Raw genomic sequence first — 20,283 nt, forward strand, 5'->3', positions numbered from 1 at the left:
CAACACCTACACTGTACCTGATAAAACTCTGAAGCAAAGAATCCAGCTAAGCTGTGCCTGGACTCCCGACTGACAGAAACAATGAGATAATAAATATGTGCTGTTTAAGATGCAAGTTTTGTGGCAATTTCTTGTGAAGCAAAAGAAAACTAATACAACCCTATCCTTGAAAGATGGTTTGACCATATACACAATTCTAGGTTTACGTATTTTCACTCTGCACTCTGCTGATGGTATTCCACTGCTTTCTGGCTTCCATTATTGTTGTTGAGAAATTTGTCATTCCTTTATGGGAAGTCTATTTTCTTTCTGCCTCCTTTTAATTTCTTCTCTTTGTCTTTGGAGTCCTGAGTTTCACTATGATAAATCTAAAAGTGGATTGCATTTCCTTTACCTGTAGATGCGTGCTTTTCATCAATTATGAAAAGCTTATAACCATGATTTCTTTAAATATTGCCCGTCCTCCACTCTATTTTCTCTTTCTGAGATTTTGAATTAAATACGTTAGACATTTCCATTCTATTTTTAATACTGCTTAACTTTCATTTTTTCTTATTTCTCTGTGCTGCGTTCTGGGTACTTTTTTTCAGATTTATTTTTCATTTGCTGTTTCTCTTTTTAACTATGTTTAATCTGCCATTGAATCCATCTATTTAATTTTTTACTTATATTATTTATTTCTAAAGGTGTTACTTGTTTCTTTTTCAAATTTCCTAGCCATTTTTGTTGTCTTTGCTGCCTGCTCATTTTTGTGATCTCATCTTTTATTTCTTTCAACATTTTCTACATATTATTTTATATTGTGTACCTGGTAATTTCAAAACCTTAAATCCTTGTGGGTCTAAATCTCTTTGCTGTTTCTATGTCTCTTAATCATATAGCGGCTTGGTTTTTCCATATTTGAGAGCTCATATTTGCTGGATTTTAGTCTGTGTGAAATTTACAGTCCTCAAATGGGATGCTTTTATGGAGCCCAAGGAAGGCAGGTACCAACGTGAGATAACATTAGGCCCTTTCAAGGGTCCTGGGCTTAATACAGCATCTCTGATTTGGCCTCCCAACACTGCTGGACCAAGGCTTCATTTTTGGAATGCGGTTATGTCAACTTATGTTCCTTCTTAGGGCAAGTCTGGCCAGAGCTTTTCTTACACTTCACATAATCTAGGGCTAGATTTGTCTCATGAGTTTTTCCCTTATTTTACTTTTTAGGTAGTTTTTGGTGCGGAGAGGAGAGGGTTGACTGATAACTAGAAGATTTCCCTTACTTATTAGTTAAACTCTGTCATAATGAATCTGGTTTATCTGGGATCAGTTCTTTTGTAGTGAAAAGTTCCTTCCATGAATCAGGCAGCCAGGCTGTCCTCAATACATTTGTTTCAAAGTATGTAATGAAATAAGTTTTGAGTACCTGCTATTTGTAAAACCTTTGTTTTTTTTTTTTTTTTTTTTTTTTTGTTTTTTTTTTTTTTTCTTTTTTTCTCCTTTCTTTCTTTATTGGTTGGGTTGGTTGGGTTAATTGCTTCTTCCTAGACCAAGTCCTTTTTCCAAATTACATGTGCTCCTTGCTCAGCCATTGGGGAGACTGAACTCAGGAGCTGGAAGGAAGATGGAACTAGACACTAAAAGCCTTCAAATTCTGGGGGCCTTGGAGTGACTCTTGGATCTGGGATGACAGAGGGAAGCACAGATGGGCCAGGCTTTCTATGTGGACCCTTCAGTCCTAACTTACAAAAGACCTTTCAACCATCAGTAATACCCAGATAGTATAGGAGGGGCCTGTGTAGCAAACTATCAAGTATTTGCCATTTCTAGTGTAAGATACCTGCAAAACAGTGAAAACCCAGTTTGGGTAAAGAATGATGTTGGTGGCGGGGTGGGCAGTGAGAATTCTAAGAGAGCTGGAGTCAGATTGTGGATGGCCTTGAATGCCAAGTGAAGAGTTAAGACGTGTCTTTGTATTCTAAAGAAAACATTTCTGATCAAGTTACACTGTGCTGAAAGAAATACTGTTACAAATTTGAACAGCTCCCAGCTCCCAGCTCTCTGCTTTTTCCAGCTGCTACCCTGGGCCTATCTACACCAGCCACACCTCTTTGGGGTGCCTCAGCCTCTTGGCTCCTAAAACTGTTTTTAAAACCCCATTGGTGGTACCGCTGGCACTGCCCCTGAGCACAGCATCCAGGTACACATACACAGCCTTTGAAGGGACACAAAATGCCTTTGTCTCACTGCTACACCAAGAAACTATATCTCAGATCCCTGCCCTACCCCCCACCCACGCACACACAACTGCCCCGCCGCATCCCCCCCTCTCCCAGGGACCACTCATTCCTTTCTCTGGAGGAAGCTGGGCTGCCTGGGGCAGGTTAGGTGGGGACAGGGAAGTGATAGATCTCATTTCCAGGCCTCTAAGGAAGAGAAGGAAGAGAAGATTTAGGGAGAGGGTGAAAAACAAGGCCAAGTTGGGTAGAATTGGGGATGGGGAGATCAGGAACATGACAGTAGCCTTAGTGTGCAAGGTTGCGAGTGGGGTGCTGACTCTCTAGGACAGGGCACCTGAAAAATCATCACTCTTTCAGCTGCTCGAGCTGGGGACTTCTGAGCCTCTAATCCCTGGTGCTCATTCTGCTGCTTCCCAACTCATTGAGTCCATTCTCCCCATCTGCAAAGTGGGACCAACCACCACATTTGGCTGCGTCTTTAGTATATTAGTAGAAATGATGAGGTTTCTGCTCTTTTCCCCCTCATTTCCATGTTCTCATCTATCTCTGCATTGGTAAACAGCTGGCACTAAACAGCAGCAGCATTTCCGTGTTCGTTTTGCTCTCTTATCTCCCTGCCGTTTGCACAGTTGTTTTGCATGTGGAGGAGAAAGCAATCAGAAGAGTTTCTCCGGCTATTATCTTTCCATATTGAGTCACATAATTTCACTTAATTGCTGGGTAAAAGCTGCTTGCAAAGAGAAGCCACGAGTTGATGATATAGCAACATGCTATATTAATTTCGATTCTGCGCAGCACTGGGGTAGATAGAATACCCAGTTCTGTTTTGAAAATAACTCCGAAACAACCTCCTTTTAAAATGCACAGTCTCCAAATTACAGTGAAACTTCATTATCTCACCCTCCTTCCTCCCTCCCTCTGCTCCCAAAGCTTCGCTCCCCTTCTTTCCCATCCCACCTGCTCGCCTTCCTGCATGCCCAGGGAGATGGCCAAAGCCTGGGAGCTAGGAGGATGCCCCTGAAGAATGAGGAGATGAGCTCCCCTTCCAGGCACCACACCCTGATCAGAGAACACCTTGGCCCCATTACTTCAGCTGACTAATTACCCTGGATTATTATTGTATGCAGGGGGCATGATTTAGTCCAGGATGTATCCACATCTCTGTGACAAAGAACCTTATATTTAAAAGATCTGACTGGGTATAAATAGGGTTTAACCAGGGTGTGAGGTTTACCAGGTGAAATTAGAATCACAGAATGTCAGGGGAAGGTAGAGTGACTGAGATCAAAACTCTCATTATTTCTTTTATCTGAGAAGACTGAGGCCCAAGAAGAGTGGCGACATACCCGATTCATCCAGCTCGTCAGAAGCAGACCCTGGCTCAGAAGCTGCGTCCCCAGCTCCTGGTGGCTGCTCTGATGCCCTGGGATTGGGAAGTGGGCAGGCCAGGGTTGGTGGAAGGGAGTGGCCATGTGTGGGCAGCAGAGAAGGCTGAGCCGTGCCCAAGGGTACTTGAGGGAGCCTGGCTGGAGCCAGGGAAGAAGAAAAGGCACGTAGGAATGAGGGTGGCCAGGGCGACGAGAGGGGACGGGGACGGAGGAGCCCCTGACAGAGAACCCATCATCTCACCGTTAGAGAACACGACCTTTGATTGGAGAGTGTACCGGGTCAACAGCAGTGCCCCCCACCCCGACCCAAAATTCATGTCCACCCGGAAACTGTGAATGTGACCTTACTAGGAAACAGGACCTCTGCAGATGGCATTACTTGATATGCAGTCATCCTGGATTAGGGATTAGGATGGGCCCTAAATCCAAAACAACCAGTGTCTTCATCAGAAGAGGAAAATTTGGACACAGACGCAGGGAGGTACACAGGGAGAAGATGGCCACGTGAGGACGGAGGCAGAGACTGGAGGGCTGTGGCCACAAGCCAAGAACGCCTGGAAGCAGCAGAAGCTGGAGGGAGCAAAGGATTCTCCCCTCAAGCCACCAGAGGGAGCACAGCCCTGCCGACCCCTTGACTTCAGACTTCCAGCCTCCGGAACTGTGGGAGAATCCATTTCTGTTGTCTCAAGCACCCAGTTCATTTTAATTTGTCGTGGCAGCCCTGGGGCACTACTACAGAGAGGTCAGGGGGCAGCCCCACTTCTGGGAGGCGAGAGACAGAATCGGGTTTAGAAAGGATCTTTCGAAGGTAAAGAGCCCACCTGTCACCCTCCCATCTGGGAGCAGAGGGTGGTCAGAGCAGTCTTTTCAAACAACCATGGCTTTGCTGTGAGGCTGGGTTTGGTGCAGGTGGCTGTTAGTGTGGCCCATACCTGAGACATCTAAGGCTGGGCTCAGGACTGGAAACAGAGAAGGCACAGGGCTGAAAACTATCCTGGACAAGCTGGCGAGAGTCACTGGCACAGAGGCGGGTTCTTGATATTCCTGGGGCATTAGTTTAAGTTTTACTGTTCAGGAGGAAAAAGGGGGCAGGGTAGTCTGATCTATTTGTGTTAAGTAATACCTTTTGGAGGCAAAGCACTGGCCCCAAAGGCCTTTTAGGGCCTTCTTAGCCCTTGATTCCATGAAAGGGCAGGCACATTACTTGCAGGACCATCAGGTCTATGTTATAGATGATAATAAATAGCATGTGGTGACATGGTGAGTACAAAACAGGAGATAATGCCCAAACCCTTGGCTTGATTTTTGGAATATGTTTTTACTGTGGCAGCAATTTAGGCATCATAAATGCATCCAGCTGAGAGATAAGGTGTCCCAGTGAGGCCTCAGTGCTGGAGAGGGAGGAATGTTCTCCTCTTTGCCTGGTGCTCCTCACTGCCACCCGTACCCACCCCTCCCCAACCACCATCAATGGCTCCCTGCTTCTCCGGGCACACTTGGCACCAAAGCAAGCCGCCTCCTCCACTCACACAGCTGCCCTTTTCCTTTCCAAACTGCTTATTATCTTTTTGTTTCACATCTCAGATGTTTTGGCAAAAGTTCTCTTGGGGTTTTATGTGCAGAAGTAAAAAAGAAAGCAAAGAACAACGGGACTGTCATCATCTACTTGACTGATTTGTGTCTAGAAAAACCCTAGAGAGTGACCCCAAGTGACCCCATGTCCTTGCGCCTTCTGGGAATGAGGGCAGTTTTCAGGGATGGGCTGTGCTCTCGTACGCTATGTGACGGCTGTGGTTAGGGACAGTATATGTGACCACTAGCCTGGAAACAGAGGCAAGGCCCACCCAGTGGCTGCAAACCCAAAGTTTTCTGCTCTAAATACTCGAATCCTGAAGTTCTAGCCACAGCCGCCCAGGGCCATGCATGCCCAAACTTCATTTGTTTTTGGAAAACAGAGGATTAATTTTTCTTCATCTTTGGCCCCTTCTAGGTGGCTCCTCAGAACTCCTTTCCCTTACATCACTACGAGATACAGCTCCAGCCTCCTTGACTGTGAAAGCCCCCATACAAGGCTGCCAGCCCAGGTCCGTGGGCTTTCCAGATCCCGGATTCATCCACACCTAGCGATGCAGGAACCCTGAAGCCACCCAGAGAACACGAACCTTCCAAAGAGGGGACATCTAGGCTGGAGGTCCTTGCAGTTTACAAAGCCCACCCTCCACTCACACTGCATGCTTACTGGGGCAGCAGGCTCGAACAGAGCATGGAAGGGAAGGGAAAGAGAAGCAAGTGAGTTTTCTAGGTGGTGGGGAGTGGTGAGCTTGGCAGTAGGAATAGGCAAGTTGCTGGAGATTAGGACTTTGAGGTTGAGGGACAGAGGTCCACCTGGAGCATAGGAGTCCCTCATAGAAGGAAATGAGACGAGCTGAACACCCCGAGATGGGAGCCCCATGTGAGGGGCCCAGACTGAGAGTCTGGATTGGATGTCAGCAGTGATAACAACCATGGCAGGTGATTCTTAGTCCTTTAAATAACTTATTCTCAGTTGTTCCTTAGAAATATCCTATGGAGTATGTGTTATCAGCAAGTCCATTTTACAGGAGGTCCCTGCGGAGTAGGTGCTGGCTTCCAGACTTCGACCCTGCTCTGTCACCTGCCTGTTGGGAGGGGAAGGGGAGTCTCTCAGCTGTGAGCTTGCTGGCCAGGAGCCCGGAGCCAGCCCCCCACTCCCCATTCCAGGGGAGGACCCACACCCACCCGGCAGCAAAGGGACCTGATGGGCCACCTCACTGTGGCTCTCCGGAGGGCCAGCCCCCCATCCCCAGCAGGTGACACCCTGTTCCTTGCTCCTATTCCAGTACAGGAGGCTGAGGCTGCAGGATGAGATTGGCTCTGAGTGAGCTCCAAAAAGAGTCACAGGAAGGGGCTCATGCTTCTGGTTAAACATTTACCAAGTTCATAAATATTCACAAGAGAAAGAGAGCCGAATGCGCAGCGTCTGCCAGCTCACCCCCGAATGAGAGAATTTATATTTCTCTGCTGGATAGAGAGCTGTTTACTGGGAATGGTGATTTTTTTTTTAACTGATTGCTGACGAGGCCTGGGTGAGAGCATGGGGTGGGGGTAGTGCAGGGCATACCTGTCTACCCCCCTGTCCGCTTTCCAAGGCTTATTATAAAGGTCAAGTGAGATAATGCATGTGAAGGGTCTTTGTAAACTGTAAAGCACTGTCAAAATAATACCTAACATTTACTAGATGTTGACACCCTACTGAGTGCTGTTCTAAGTGGTCTCCGTATATTAATTCATTCAATTCTCACAGCAGTCCCAAGAAGTGGCCATTATTATCATCAGTCCCATTTTACAGATGGGGAAACCGAGGCCAGGAAGGTTGAGTAACTTGCCCGGTTCCCAGAGCTAGAAAGTAGCAGAGCCTGAGTTCAAACCCAAGCAGCCTGTCTCCAGGGTCCTTGTCTGAACAGCTCTGCTATCTTGCCTTGCTGCCACTTAGTGGCTGTGCAGCCCTTAGCGAGTTACTCTACCTCTCTGAGCCTTTGCTTCTGCAACTGTAAGAAGGGGATAATAGTATGCAGCTCAGGAGTTGTGAGGATGAGATGAGATGAGCCTTTGTGTTGTGGGAAATCCGGTTTTGTCTGCCCACGCACATCCATCTCCTTTGGGAAGGGAAACTGCTCCTCCCCTCTCCAAGCATGTTTGCCTACTGGGGGCTGCCAGCCACAGCCCCTCCCTTGTCGCTAAAAGGAATGGGTATGAGACTTCAGCTTTCCCCTGGGTGTTATGTCAGACTCAAGGGAGGAAGGGCAGCTTCCCGGCAGCAAAGCTGTGAAATGTGGGGGAGGGGTCGGAGGAGTGGGAGGGGAAGAAGACATTCCAACAGCAGACAAGTAAGGAGCTAGCCGGGAGAGAGAAGCAGGAGGAATGGGGAGAGGTCCTGGCTGTATCCCAGCCCAGTCAGTGCCCAAACCCTGCCCTCACTGCAGTCTGGCTCTGTGCACAGGCAAATCCCTGCCTTGCCTAAACTAGACTGAGTTCGGTTTCTATCAATTGCTATGAAAAGAAGGATCTTGTGTAAACAGCTGAGCACAATGCCTGGCAAACAGTCACTGCTCTTTAAGCATCAGCTATTAGTATTTTAGCAATTATCATTCCCCTCAACTTCTTCCTCTTCCTTTTTCTACTTTCTACATCTCCTGGACCACCGGGAAGAGAAACAGAGTAAGGGAACAGGGCAAGGGGCCAGCTGCCGCCTCCCCCTTCCCTCCGTTCCTCCTTTCGTCATCCTCTAACCACTGGAAGGCTTCCGTGGGCTTCAGGCACCAAACTGGGTAGGGGGCAGGGGTCCCAGAAAGAGAGGGGCCTCAGCCCGCAGCTGATAGAGGCAGGGCACGGCTTGACAGGCTAAAAGAGCTCCAGAGCCACTGCTGTCTCCTGCCTCAAGAAAAACAGCCTGCGTCATCCAGGCTCGCAGACAGGTGGCGCGGGGGGAGAGCACGCCCACCCAGGGGGGATGACAACGCGTCCTCCCAGGCCCCCACCGAAAGGAGAGACACAGATGCAAAGAAAACAGAGCAGGGAGGACACGAGACAGCAGAAGAAGAAAACAAGAAAAAGAGATCACAAGGCCCCCACATTGGCTGGCCAAGGGGCAGAGTCCCAGGCAGAAACTGAGGGATACAGGTGGAAAAACAAGGAAAGGTGGAAAATGCACAGGGATAGAGAATCCGCTTTAGAGGAAAACTGAACAAGCTTCTGGCTGTCCTCCCCCTGTGAGGCCTTAGCTACGCACCCTCAGCTGCCCCTGCTGTCCCCACCGTGGCCCTGGGTGACCTAGTCACACACAGATGCTCCAAAAAAGCAGAGAGGAAAATGCAAAATGCACCAGGGCTGGTGTGGGAGGAAAAGCCAACGGACAGCTGCTCTTCCTGGGAGAAAACAGCTCACGCCCCTCCCTGGCTGCAGGGCAGCTGCCCCATGGAAGATTCGTTGTCTGCAGTGTCTGTGGTTTCCAGGGCCCCCAGGCTGCTATTGCCCAAGCTTCATGAGGCCAGCACTTGAGGTCCTGGCTCTGCCCCCATGCACCCCTCTAGACAGCATGCCCACTCTTCTTCCTTCCCCTAAGTCCTTCAAGGAGAAGCCACTGCTTTCCACAAAGGGCCCCTTCTGTGTGTCTCTCTAGGAGGGCTGGCCCCCAACCCAGGACGCTCCCAGATGCCAGAGGCTGTCAGAAGAGAAAGGGGGGCAACTGTGTTCTGTATGTTCCACAGCCCTCATTGCCCCTGTTCCCTGCCCATGTTGTATGAAGAGGGTGATGATGGTGATGGTGATGATAACACCACGCGTTTGTAAGATACCTTATTTACCAGACCACTTCACAATCATTAGCTCAAAGGATCATCACAACTGCCTATGAGGTTGGTTATTGTTGCCATTTTACAGATTGGGAAATGGGAGCTCAGAGTTATGTGACTTGCCCAAGATCCCACAGCTAACAACGGCATCATTGGAATCGGTTGTGTCGATTGCAAATGCGATGCTCCTTCTTCTCTTTCTTGCTGCCTTCCTGACAAGTGTGGCAATGCACAGAGACTAATGGAAATGGAAATGCTGACCCTGACACATGACCAACCTGGGCTCATTTGATGGGTGTGTTCTTTCCCAGCCTAGGGGAGAATACCAAAACCCACGGATAATCCAAAATACAGCTGCACTTTACGTTTGCTTGCATTGTGTCGTTTCTCTCTCTTCGCATTTTCTTGCCCAACCCTGCTCTGCTCACTCTGATGGATGCTGGAGCAGGGCAGGGATCCTCCTTCTCTTAGGAGGAAGAAGGGGGTCCCCGGCATAGCTGTCAGCCACTGGGGATCCCCACTGCTTGGTTATGCCCCATCACTCCCAGCCAAGCTTCAGCATGACAGCAGGCTCTCTTTCCTCCCTCCTCAGCCTCCACCTACCTTACAGCAGCTGCTGGGTCCAGCAGAACATCAGTGCATTTATTCTGGGAGCTGGACTGTGCACCAGGACTGGTTGAAGGTGGTCCTGCCCATTGGCACTCAGTAGGGGATGCCGACAGAACTGCTAGCCTAGGGACCGGCAGCTGTTCACACGTGGGCTGTCAAATTATGAATCCTCTTTTTTTTTTTTCATATGGCTCAGAATTAGAGTGTAGAATTGACCTAAAGAGCACCCCTATTCAAAAATATGTGCCCCCCTCCACCAACATTCTCCCAAGGAGATATCTTTTTAATTTCAGCAAATACTTCCCTGAAAAGGGTAAATGCTCCCAATCTTAACCATCACTTATATCTGGGCCTGAGCTATTTAATCAGATTGCTTTCCATACAACTGAGATCTGTCCTCATGTAAGTGGAGAAATTGATGGAGAAAGAGAGGGCAATTTTTAAACAAGTTGTTAATTTTGGAAAGAACGGCACCATTAGCCTTCCAGTAACCAAATTAGTGAACATTGATTGGTTGCTTACTCTTTTTCTAGACACTTTGCTAATTACTGAGGACACAGCAATGAGCAGGACAGAGCCAGTCCTTGCCTAGTCAAGTCTACAGTGCTTCTTTTCTCCCTCCTAATCTCCACATTGTATCTGGGACACAGCCTTAGCCTATCTCTCTAACCCCCTCCTTCTCTTCCATTGCTTGGCTAGTTCAGACCCTCACTGGTGCTTCCCCATGTTGCTGCAGGAGCTGCCTAACGACTGGCCCTCTTTATCCACTTCCCGATCTGTCCTGAACACTGGCTACTACATGACAATCTCCCTCAAGTGTATTCTGATCCCTGCCTTCCCAAACACAAATATTTTCAGTGGTGCTTCAGGGTTCTATTTATTCTTCTAAAAATCCAAACGTTTTATGCCGGCATATAAATCCCTCTAAGCCTAGTCTTTTTCTACCCTTTCAGTATCTTCTCCCATTACTGTCAGTTAAGATGGGCTACTCCCCAGTCCTTGTCATGTAGGGGTCTATCTCTATGTTTTTGTACATTGTCCCCTCCACTTAGAATGCCCTCTGCTTTCCTGTGTACTCCAGTTCTCAATGCTGACGGCAACATAGGGTCACACGAAGAGCTTTCCTTTAAAGAAAAAGAAAATGATGGTTGGGAATAAACTGTGCCCCATTAAATTCTAAACCCTGGAGGTATGGTCAAGATATCAGTGATGTTTAGAAGTTCCCCACTGATTCTAAGATGCAGCCAGGGTTGAGAATTTCTGCCTTCGCTCACACAGCTCCAGCATGTAAGCTCATAGATCACTCCTCCAGACTCAAAGAGCACAGCTTGCCTGTCCGTAGCCCTGAGTCGGCACACGACAGATTCTGCTTTATGCTCTTTTTAATAAGGTTCTCCTATCTGGAAAGTCTCTGTGCTACCCTGTGACTTGCAAGATCTGATAATGGTGCAGAAACAGTGAGTGTGGGCCGACAAATTGATATGCTTATCTCCAGGAATGGAAAGAGCAGAGCTCCAATCATCAGGCCCTGGAATCCTGCTGGACAGGGGACACTGAAAGAAACTGAAAAATCTCAGTTCCACCCACACCAATGTCCTGTTGGTGGCATCCAACTTCAAGATGATGTGATGAGGATGGCACGTGACCTCTGTAGTCTTCCTCCCCCAAACCCATAATCCCAGCCTAATTACAAGAAAAACATTAGATGAATCCCAATTGAGGGGAATCCTACAATATATCTGACCAGTACTCAACACTCTCAAGGTCACTAAAAACAAGGAAAGATGGAGAAACTGTCACAGCCCAGCAAGCCTAAGAAGACCTGACAACTAAATGGAATGTGGTTTCCTGGAACAGAAAAAGGGCATAACATAAAAACTAAGGACCCCTCCTCCTAGGGCTGCCCTCCCGCTGTGCCTGGGACTCAGGCCTGGCAGGGCCTCCCTGCGGAGCCCAATGGCTGGGATTCTGCCCTGCCATCCCTGATGGGGTAGGGGAGGTAGAGGAACGGCACCCCCACACGGGGGAAGCTGGAAGCTGCGCCCGGGAAGGCAGGAAGTTCTGGTGGCAAACCTGAGACCCCCGTGACTCAAAGCTGTTTCTCTAGATCCCCGACCCAATCCTGCCTTAACTTGGCTGCACCAGGGTGGCATGGGTGAGGCAGACTCCTTCCTTACATAGAAGGAGACTGGTTGTTTTAACCTGCAGGCACCTTGGTCAGAGAAAGAAAACAGGAAGAGGGAGGAAGAAAAGAACTGACCATGGAGAGAGAGAGAAGGCCCCTTCCATAGAAAGGGAAACAGAATCCACAAATCACAGGCAGAAGCCTGACTTTTATAGAAGTTGCCCTGGAAAGGGCCCAGCTGCCTTGCTGCCTCCCCCGATGGTCTTCAAAGAGCTCTCCTGGCCTTTAGCCTGCAGAGGCACACAGATGAGTATTGTTCAGCCCACGCTGCAGAAAAATAAAACAAAACACGGGAGCACAGGACAAAGGCACAAGTTTCCTGAGGAGGTCAGGGCGGGGACCCAGGCCTCCCATTGCTAGCACAGGGGGCTGAGGCCTCAGCCTAAGAGGGTTTCAGCTGGCTCCCAGGGAGTCTGGGTGATGGCATTGCAGGGACCACAGGCTGGGGACGTAGGAGCGGGGCAGACCTGAGCACGAAGGGCCAATGATGGAGTCACCCTCCTCCACATGCCTGCTGACAAAGGCCCATTCACGAGGGGCCCGACAAGCGGTCCCAGCAGCAGAAACCAGAGTCCGCCGGGCCCACACCACCCTGCCGGCCACCAGACCTCAGAGCAGGCTGCAGGGCCAGCCCCTCCACCTCCTCTGCCCAGTAGCCCACCCCTGGTACTGCACAGCTCAGGCCTGTGGGAGCACCCCTGGACATGTTTTGCTGACAGAGCACTTTGCATACATTGTACATTGTCCTCCTGGGGGTAGGAGGGACATGGATAAGAGCCTGACCTGTGGGTCTGGGTACCTGGAAATGTGTCCCACCGCCCCGGGTGGGGCGGGGTAGAGGGGCGTCACTGTTTATTTCATGCTGCTTGTTTCTGTTTCAGGAAACACATTGCCTCCTTCCTCCCTACCACATGTCCTCATTCCCCCAATTCCGGCAGAGCCAGCCCACACCTCTTCCCATTCCTGCCATGGGTAGTTGGCTGTCTCCCCGACTAGACTAAAACCTTCTTGGGTTACAGACCCATTCTAGGCGTCTCTGTATCCCCAGCCGGCAGCACAGTAGCTGCTCAATAAAAAGTTGATGGATGGAATGGACGGATGAATGGATGGATGGATGGATGCTTCATTCCCTTTTAGTCATAATGAAATCTGAGCTCAGAACAACGTTAGGGTCTATTTGGAATTTTTAAGGAATTTAAAAATTTCCTCAGCATCCTCCACTTCTTTGGATCTGCTCTCTGGGTCTCTGTCAAACCCCGATCACCAAAATGCCATGGAGAATCAGCTTCCCTCCATTGACTTCAGCCCTGAAGCATCTCCCAGATTGGTCAGATTCTTAGAGTTTTAAACTCTAATGAAGGAGGGGATGCAGGAGAATCCAGGAGTGTGCCCCAGGGAGGACATGTGTCAGGCACGGCGAGTGGGCAGCCTGGTGGGGCGTGAGGGATTCAACCCCTGCTGGTGGGAGAGGACACCCCACCACAGACAGCCAAAGCACACAGGCACACTGGGCTTTCTCTGAGCGCCCAACACCATGCCGGGCACTGTGGGGGGAACACACGTGTGTAACACAGACCTTGTCTTTGAAGAAATAAGTGGGGGTGGAGGGAAGAGGCATGTATGTAAGGAACAAAAATGCAGGCGCAGCCGGCATGTTCTCTAAAGGAAGAATCAATAGAGCCTGGGTGTGGGGAAGGAGGGAGAGAGTACCTCTATTTCTCAGGAATTAGGAAAAGCTGCTTGAAAGAATGAGCACAGGGAGGAACTTGAAGGATGATAATAATGTCATTACTGTTATCAATATTATTATACCAGCTAATATTTACTGAGTGTTGACTATGTGCAAGGCACTTTACAGAGTTTAACCCTCTCAACTGCCAGGCTCATTTTACAGATAAGGAAATTGATGCTTAATCTGGTTAGGACTAAGGCAAATCAGGCCAAGGGGTAAAGGGCGATACTGACTGTGTTTTAAAACTTCAACTTCTGTGTGAGACCAAGGGAAGAGATGTTTATTTGGTGCAGGACCTATACTTTCTATAGCACACTAAACAATTTAGTACAGTCAGTTTGTACTCCATAATTACATGGAGCTTTGAATGGGAAGTCAGTTCTGGTGGGTTTGTACAGGTTGGGTTAAAATCCTGATATATCCCAAAGTGATTTGGGCAGAGAATAAAAATGTATTTGCGGGACCCCCTGAGGAACTGGGGAAAAATGCGGAAATGTTGGACTTCCCCACCTGGTTTATTGCTGATATTCTCACAAACATTAAAGACTACCAATTTAGTGGGCCAAGCCCTCAATCTTGGGGTTTGCCCTTATGAAGCTTGTTACTGCAAAGGAGAGGCTAAACCTGCTTATAACTGCACCTAAGAGTCTCCCCCAGAGAACCTCTTTGTTGCTCAGATGTGGCCTCTCCCTCTCTTTCTCTGTAAGCCCACTCAGAACGTGAACTTGCTGCCCTCCCCCCTACATGAGACACGACTCCCAGGGATAAGCCTGGCCTGGCATTGTGGGATTGAAAAAATCTTGACCAAAACGGGGAAGAGTGATTAAAATGAGGTTTCAGTGGCTGAGAGATTTCAAATGGAGCTGAGAGGTCACTCTGGAGGGTATTCTTATGCGCTATGTAGATATCCCTTATTAGTTTTTAGTGTGTTGGAATGGCTAGTGTGTTGAAACTGTCGAACTGCAAACCAGTGGCCTTGATTCTTGAAGACGATTGTATAACTATGTAGCTTACATGGGGTGACTGTGTGATTATGAGAACCTTGTGGCTCACACTCCATTTATCCAGTGTCTGGACAGATGAGTAGAAAAAAGGGGGACAAAAACTAAACGAAAAATAGGGTGAAATGGGGGGATGGCATGTTTTAAGTGTTCTTTTTTACTTTTCTTTATTTTTTTTTGTTTTATTTTTGGAGTAAGGAAAATGTTCAAAAATGGATTCTGGTGATGAATCTACAACTATGTAACGGTACTGTGAATAACTGTACACTGTGGATGATTGTAGGGTATGTGAATATATCTAAATAAAACTGAATTTTTAAAAAAGCAGATGTATATATACATCATAAACACAAACAAAAAAAAAAAGAAAAGTTAAGAAACTAGAAGGTGGAAAAAAAAAAAAATCTAGAAGGTGGCAGAACCCAGACGAGAACCCAGGTTTGTGTGTCACCAAAGGCCGGCTGGAGTGAGAGAGCATGTTCCAGGCAGGGATAGAGGGTAGGAGAATGCAAGCGTTCAGAGAAGGTGCCTGGAGGACAGCTGCAGCCCGATCCAGAGCCTGTGTGCCTCTGTGCGGCATAGGTGGGCCACGGAGCGCCGTGGAAGGGGAGTGACATGGCCAGACTGACCCATAGGACCAGCAGGCAAAATGGTCAGGGGCTGAGGGAAGGAGGTTAAGAAGCCATCTCAGTGGGCTGGGTGCGAGGCAGGGAGGTGAGAGACTGCGGCTAGCAAGGTGAGAAGGTGTGTGGGAAACTGGGTTCCTGTGCCTCTGTGCCAGGCAGGAGAATGTGTGAGAAAGGGAAATGAGCACAAGTGTGAGCGCACACATGAGTGAGCATGGGGGCCCTTTGCCGAGGCTTTGGGCTGAAGAACCTTCCTGGTGGGGGTAGAGTTTCCCAACCCTAATCGCAAAACAGAAGAGGTGAGGAAGGCAGGGGGACAGAGGGAGGGACTGGACAAATCAACTGGTCTGCAAGAATGGGAATGGGAAAACATCACTTCACAGCTCTGCCAGGACCTGAGAAGCCCACGGGGCCTGGCAGGCAGGAGGGACTCAGTGATTATTAAAAGGATGAATGATGACGTTGGCCTTCTGGGGTGGGAGGATGGTTGGGTCAGTCACTGTCATTCCAAGGTGATCCCCCCTCATCCCTGGCCCTCCCCTCCCCAAATCAGATATTCTGAGCTGGGGCAGCCACATTTCATGGTCCCAACCTTTCCCCAATGGTCCTAGGACCCTCCCTGGGCCTGAGGCTCCCTGGTGTATCTTTGTAACCCACTTGTTCCCATGTGGCCTCCAAACTAGGCTCCTGCTTTCCTGGGTCAGGGTTTCCCACCCATTCCAGAGCAAAGATGATGCTGCCAAACTGGTACCAAGGTTTTGTCTCAGCCATAGATGTCCTGCTTCTCTGAAAGACAGTTGTCAGGGGCCCCCATCACAGACTCTCCAGATGGCCAACAGCCCCCCCAAAAGGACCTCATAGACCCACAAAATGATGGATCTGGGTCTCATCCTCTCCAGGAGACACCCCTATAAAGACATTCCCAGCAAGTTCGTGCCCTAAAACAGACCAGGTGGACACACCACCCAGGAGGCACCAGCTCCCCATGCCCAAGAGAAAATAACACATTCTCAGCTTCTTGGGAACTTCCTGCCCCACTGGGTGAACAGAGAAGCTTTTTCTGGAGTAAACCAAGGATCTGCCCATTTCCTGCTCAGCTCAGCTGCAACCCTGTACCGTGAAACAATAAGTACAATTTGATACCTGGAGAGAAAAGGGATATTGTTCAAGATTGTATAATCCACAAAAACTTAGAGCAGGAAGGGCCTTAAAAATCATGGAATCTGAGCCCCACTCTTGTCAGATGCAGAAACAGACATCTAAACTCCTAGAGGCCTTTCTGTTGCTGGAAATCGGCCTAATCTATTTCTGGATGCCACCAGGAGCTCCGTTTGCATCCAGAAAGATTTTGTGCAATGAATACATTTGTCCTTGAAGGTTCAGCAACTCAGGAGAGCCAGGACTAGAACCTGGGTCTGTGTAGCCTTTATTAAAGCTGCTCTCTGCCTCTGCAGGCTGTGCCTTTGTCTCTTCTGGGACGCTCAGGTGGAAGCTGGTGGGTGATTTGTTAGACAGCAAGTCCTGGGGGCTGCTTGGCACAGATCGCCATGCAGATGGCAGTCGGCATGGTCCAACAGGTCTGGGGCGGTATTCTGATTTATGGGGGGATCCAGGTGAGTTGGCCCGACTAAGTCTTGTGTGGAGCTCCCGGGACCTAGGGAGCTGCTCCTTCTTCCCTGTCTCCTTGCAACACCCTCCAGTCTCACCCTTCAGGAAAACATAATGGAAGAGGCTTCCCAGATCATCCCTGGCCCAGAGGGGACCACACTTTAGAAAGAACATCTCAGGCTCCAGAGAATTAATGATAATAAAGGAAAGAGATAATAAAGGCACCAAGAGATGCAGGTCAGGTGGTGTGGGGTCAAAAATCCTGGCTGAGGAGTCAGAAGGCCTCAGCCACAGCTGGCCACATGACCCTTGGGCCTCAGTTTCTCCACCTATGCAATGTCCTGACTGGATGTTCCCTCAAAGCCCCTTTGGGCTCTGAGAAATCTAGGACTGGTAGGTCAGGGGCTGGGTCTCTCGCCTCACTGTCTGGTCCCCAGCCATGAACACATAGTAGGCACTTAAGGGAGTTCATGAGAGGTGGAATGCAATGGGCCCTCAGCCAGTGCAAAGAGCATTTGGAGGCCAGGAAGGAAATTCTTCCCTCGGGCATCCACCACCCGACTGCCACGGAAGGAAAATCCCTGGCAACCCAGGACCCTCAGCAAGCCCACTTCCTCTCCTAGATGTGCAGATCGGGTTGGAGAAGGCAAGCAGGAAGCAGGGAAATGGGAGGGGAGAGAGGGTGGTGTGAACCCCGGATGCAGCAGGGCCCCCTACTTCCACTTTCTTAACTCACGCAGCTCCTCTTGTGCCTCTGACTTCTCCCCTCCCCTCCCCTGCCCTCTCCCTCTCTTTGTCTCCCCTCCCTGCCCTGCTTTGTGGAAACTGGGAGCCTCCTGATGGCCCGCCCAGCCTGCCTGACCCTCTGCTAGCAGGAAGACTCGGGCCTGGGTCTCGACTCCTGGGCCAGGAGCCGCAGGCTTTCTCAGGGACAGGGCAGGGAGGAAGCTGCAGTGGAGAAATGGAATTCTGCTCCCACCAGCCCCTAGCAGAGGGGCTCCTCTTCAGAGGGAAGCTGGAAGTGCCTTTTGCTCCACCCCCTCCATGGGGCTCCCAGGGAGATGTTTGGGTTTTCCCTCTGGAGAAGGTGTCTGAGTCTCCACAGCTTCCCTCACACCCCCGTAGGGCCAGACGCTGTGCTCTCTTCCTTGCCGCAGCCCAGCACCTTCAGAGGGAGGAAGTGGGGAGAGTGTGTGTTGGGGAGGCAGTGTGATGTGTTTTGGTTGGGGGGGGTGGTGTATGTGAGCAGGCACATCACGAGCATCATGGAAGGCATGTGTGTGTCTGGGCCTGTGTCTGGTGATGAGTGTGTGGTGTGTGGTGTGATGTGCGTGTGCAGTGTTTGTGAGGGTGTTTATGGAGTGCATGTGGCAAGCAGGACATATGGAGCATGTGTGTGAGGGTGTGTTTATGGTGCATGTGGTACGTTTGTATACGGGTACGAGTGTGCTTATAGTGTGTACGTGTGTATGTGTGCGTGCATGCTAAGGGGCTGGGGTGGGAGCTGGGTATCAGGGTCTCCCACCCAGAGAAGCCAGGGATAACCAGTTTCTAGGCAACCATATTGGGGGGAGGGGAAAGAGACAGAGGTGAGGAATGGGCAGGAAAAGGAGGGAGGCTGAGAAATGGAGCTGAGTTTCCATGGCAACTGCCAGGCGGGTCACGTGCGAATGGCTACGTTGCGGGAACACCTATCCACATCCACACATGCACACTGTGAGGGCGGCTGGGCCGCTGGAGTGGGGGTCCTTCCATAGAGGGCAGGGGCTGCACACGGACCCATCTGCAAGCCTGGAAATCTGAGCGCAGCCAGAGAGCACAAAGCCAAGGAGACAAAGGAAGTGGACCCAGAGGCCACACTGTGTGGGGGGCACCTCCATCATCACGGCCCCCGCATCCAGGGCATCCCAGGCGGCTGCTCCCCATCCCCACCCTCTTTCTCCACCAGCCACCACTTGTAAGAGCTGGAAGAAAGCTCTGAGACACAGGCTGCTCGCTCACCCAACTCTCCAGTGAAGCCCAAGAAACATGGGGTGTGAGGGTGTTGGTGGGGAGGTGGGGGGGGGGCAGGGCCAGCCCTGCTGGGGAGAGGGGGCTATGTGAGGGACAGGAGGGAATGGGGGGGCAGACCCCTGGAAGGAAAACACACTTGCAGAGACGAGAAGGAGAAGAAAATCGAGGCAGACATTGTCTTCAATCCCCAGGCCCTGGAAACCCACCCCCTTGCCCGCTGCCCAGCCCCCCCAGCCCATGACCCCAGTACCAAGCCAGCAAGTTCCATTTTGTATTGCTCATGTGTTCACACTCACACCCAGCCACACTCTCTTAGTCTCACATCCTCACACGCCCCACGCCAAGTCTCTAAGCTTCCAAGTAACAAAAGAAAACTGCCCCAGGATAAAAAAAGAGAAAAACCTGGGTGGGAGCAGCCCTTTTCCCTTCTAAAAACCATAGCCCCAAGCTTGAAGCAGCCACCAGAGCATTTCCCGGCCACCAGCTCACCCCCGCGGCCCTGGCCATGGCCTGCGTCCCCACAGGGACCCCTGCCCTTCCGAAGCCCACCTTCTTGCCTGCATCCGCAGACCCCTTTCCGGCTGCCCAGGAGAAGCGGGGTCCAGCTGCCCAGGAGCAACGCACACACCCACAGAAACAAACAAGACCCTTGATCCTGGGCATCGGTTAGTGCCTGAGCCTCTTTGCCTCCTCCGCAGAGCCCAACTTTGCCCACCTCCCCAGCCCCTTACCTGCACGGACCGCTCCCCTCCAAGGCAATCCCAGGAGGACGTGCCGCATCCAGAGGAGCTGGGGAGTGGCGGGCTGGCAGCAGAGCGGTGGGAGAGGCTTTTGCTTTTTTTCCCGCCTCCCCTCCTCCTAAGAGTTGGGGCGGGCAGGAGAGGCGCGTCCAGCTGGATGGGGAGTGGCCGGCGGATGCTCCCTCTCCCTCCAGGCGCTGGGCTGGGGCCAGATGCCTCGGTGTCGGTGTCGGCTGTCTGGCAGCTTCTGGGTAGCAATGGCGTGCAGACCCCCTCGCCTCCCCTCCGCTCCCTTCCCCTTCCCTTCCCTCCCCTTTCCTCCCTCTCTCTCCCCTCCTCTCCCCTCCAGCTCCCAGGCTCACGTAACTTCCCCTCCTCTGGTGCAAGAGACAGATCTTTTCAAAGGACAGTGAAGCTCAGATACTCAACAGGAGGCTGCCTCCGAGGGGGCAGGCAAGCGCCAGCTCGAATTTGCCATCAGCTGTTGCTTTTTGGTTTTCCTCTGCTAAGGGTGGGCAGGGAGCAGAGAGACAGACACAGTGACAGAGCTGGTATCTCTCTGAAATAGTAAACTGAGGGGAACGGAAAAGCAAGAGGAACTAACCCAGCACCAGACGCAGCAACCCACGTTAATTGTGAGCCTTGGCAATTAGGGCAAAATGAACTGAAAGCATGAATGGCTGTGTCGTAGGCGCCGGAGTTGGCTCTGGTTGCAGTTGTCATTTTCAGCGAGAGCCAGGTGGGGTGTGGGGGGAGGTGGCCTCACCCACACCACAGAACCCCCTTTTCA

At 50.6% G+C, this 20,283-nt stretch overlaps 1 protein-coding gene across 1 annotated transcript in view; it reads right to left on the minus strand.

Annotated features, from left to right (window-relative positions):
• The window catches only part of FXYD6 (FXYD domain containing ion transport regulator 6), a 32,770-nt gene extending 12,989 nt beyond the window's left edge, over nt 1–19,781 (minus strand). Inside the window, exon 1 of the mRNA XM_037841608.1 lies at nt 19,485–19,781. Within this exon, the coding sequence (XP_037697536.1) occupies nt 19,485–19,533 (49 nt within the window). The 5' untranslated portion in view covers nt 19,534–19,781. The remainder of the gene's footprint in view (nt 1–19,484) is intronic.
• Nucleotides 19,782–20,283: the final 502 nt, after the last annotated feature.

Source organism: Choloepus didactylus, chromosome 6, assembly GCF_015220235.1.
Source record: "Choloepus didactylus isolate mChoDid1 chromosome 6, mChoDid1.pri, whole genome shotgun sequence".
Taxonomy (NCBI): domain Eukaryota; kingdom Metazoa; phylum Chordata; class Mammalia; order Pilosa; family Megalonychidae; genus Choloepus; species Choloepus didactylus.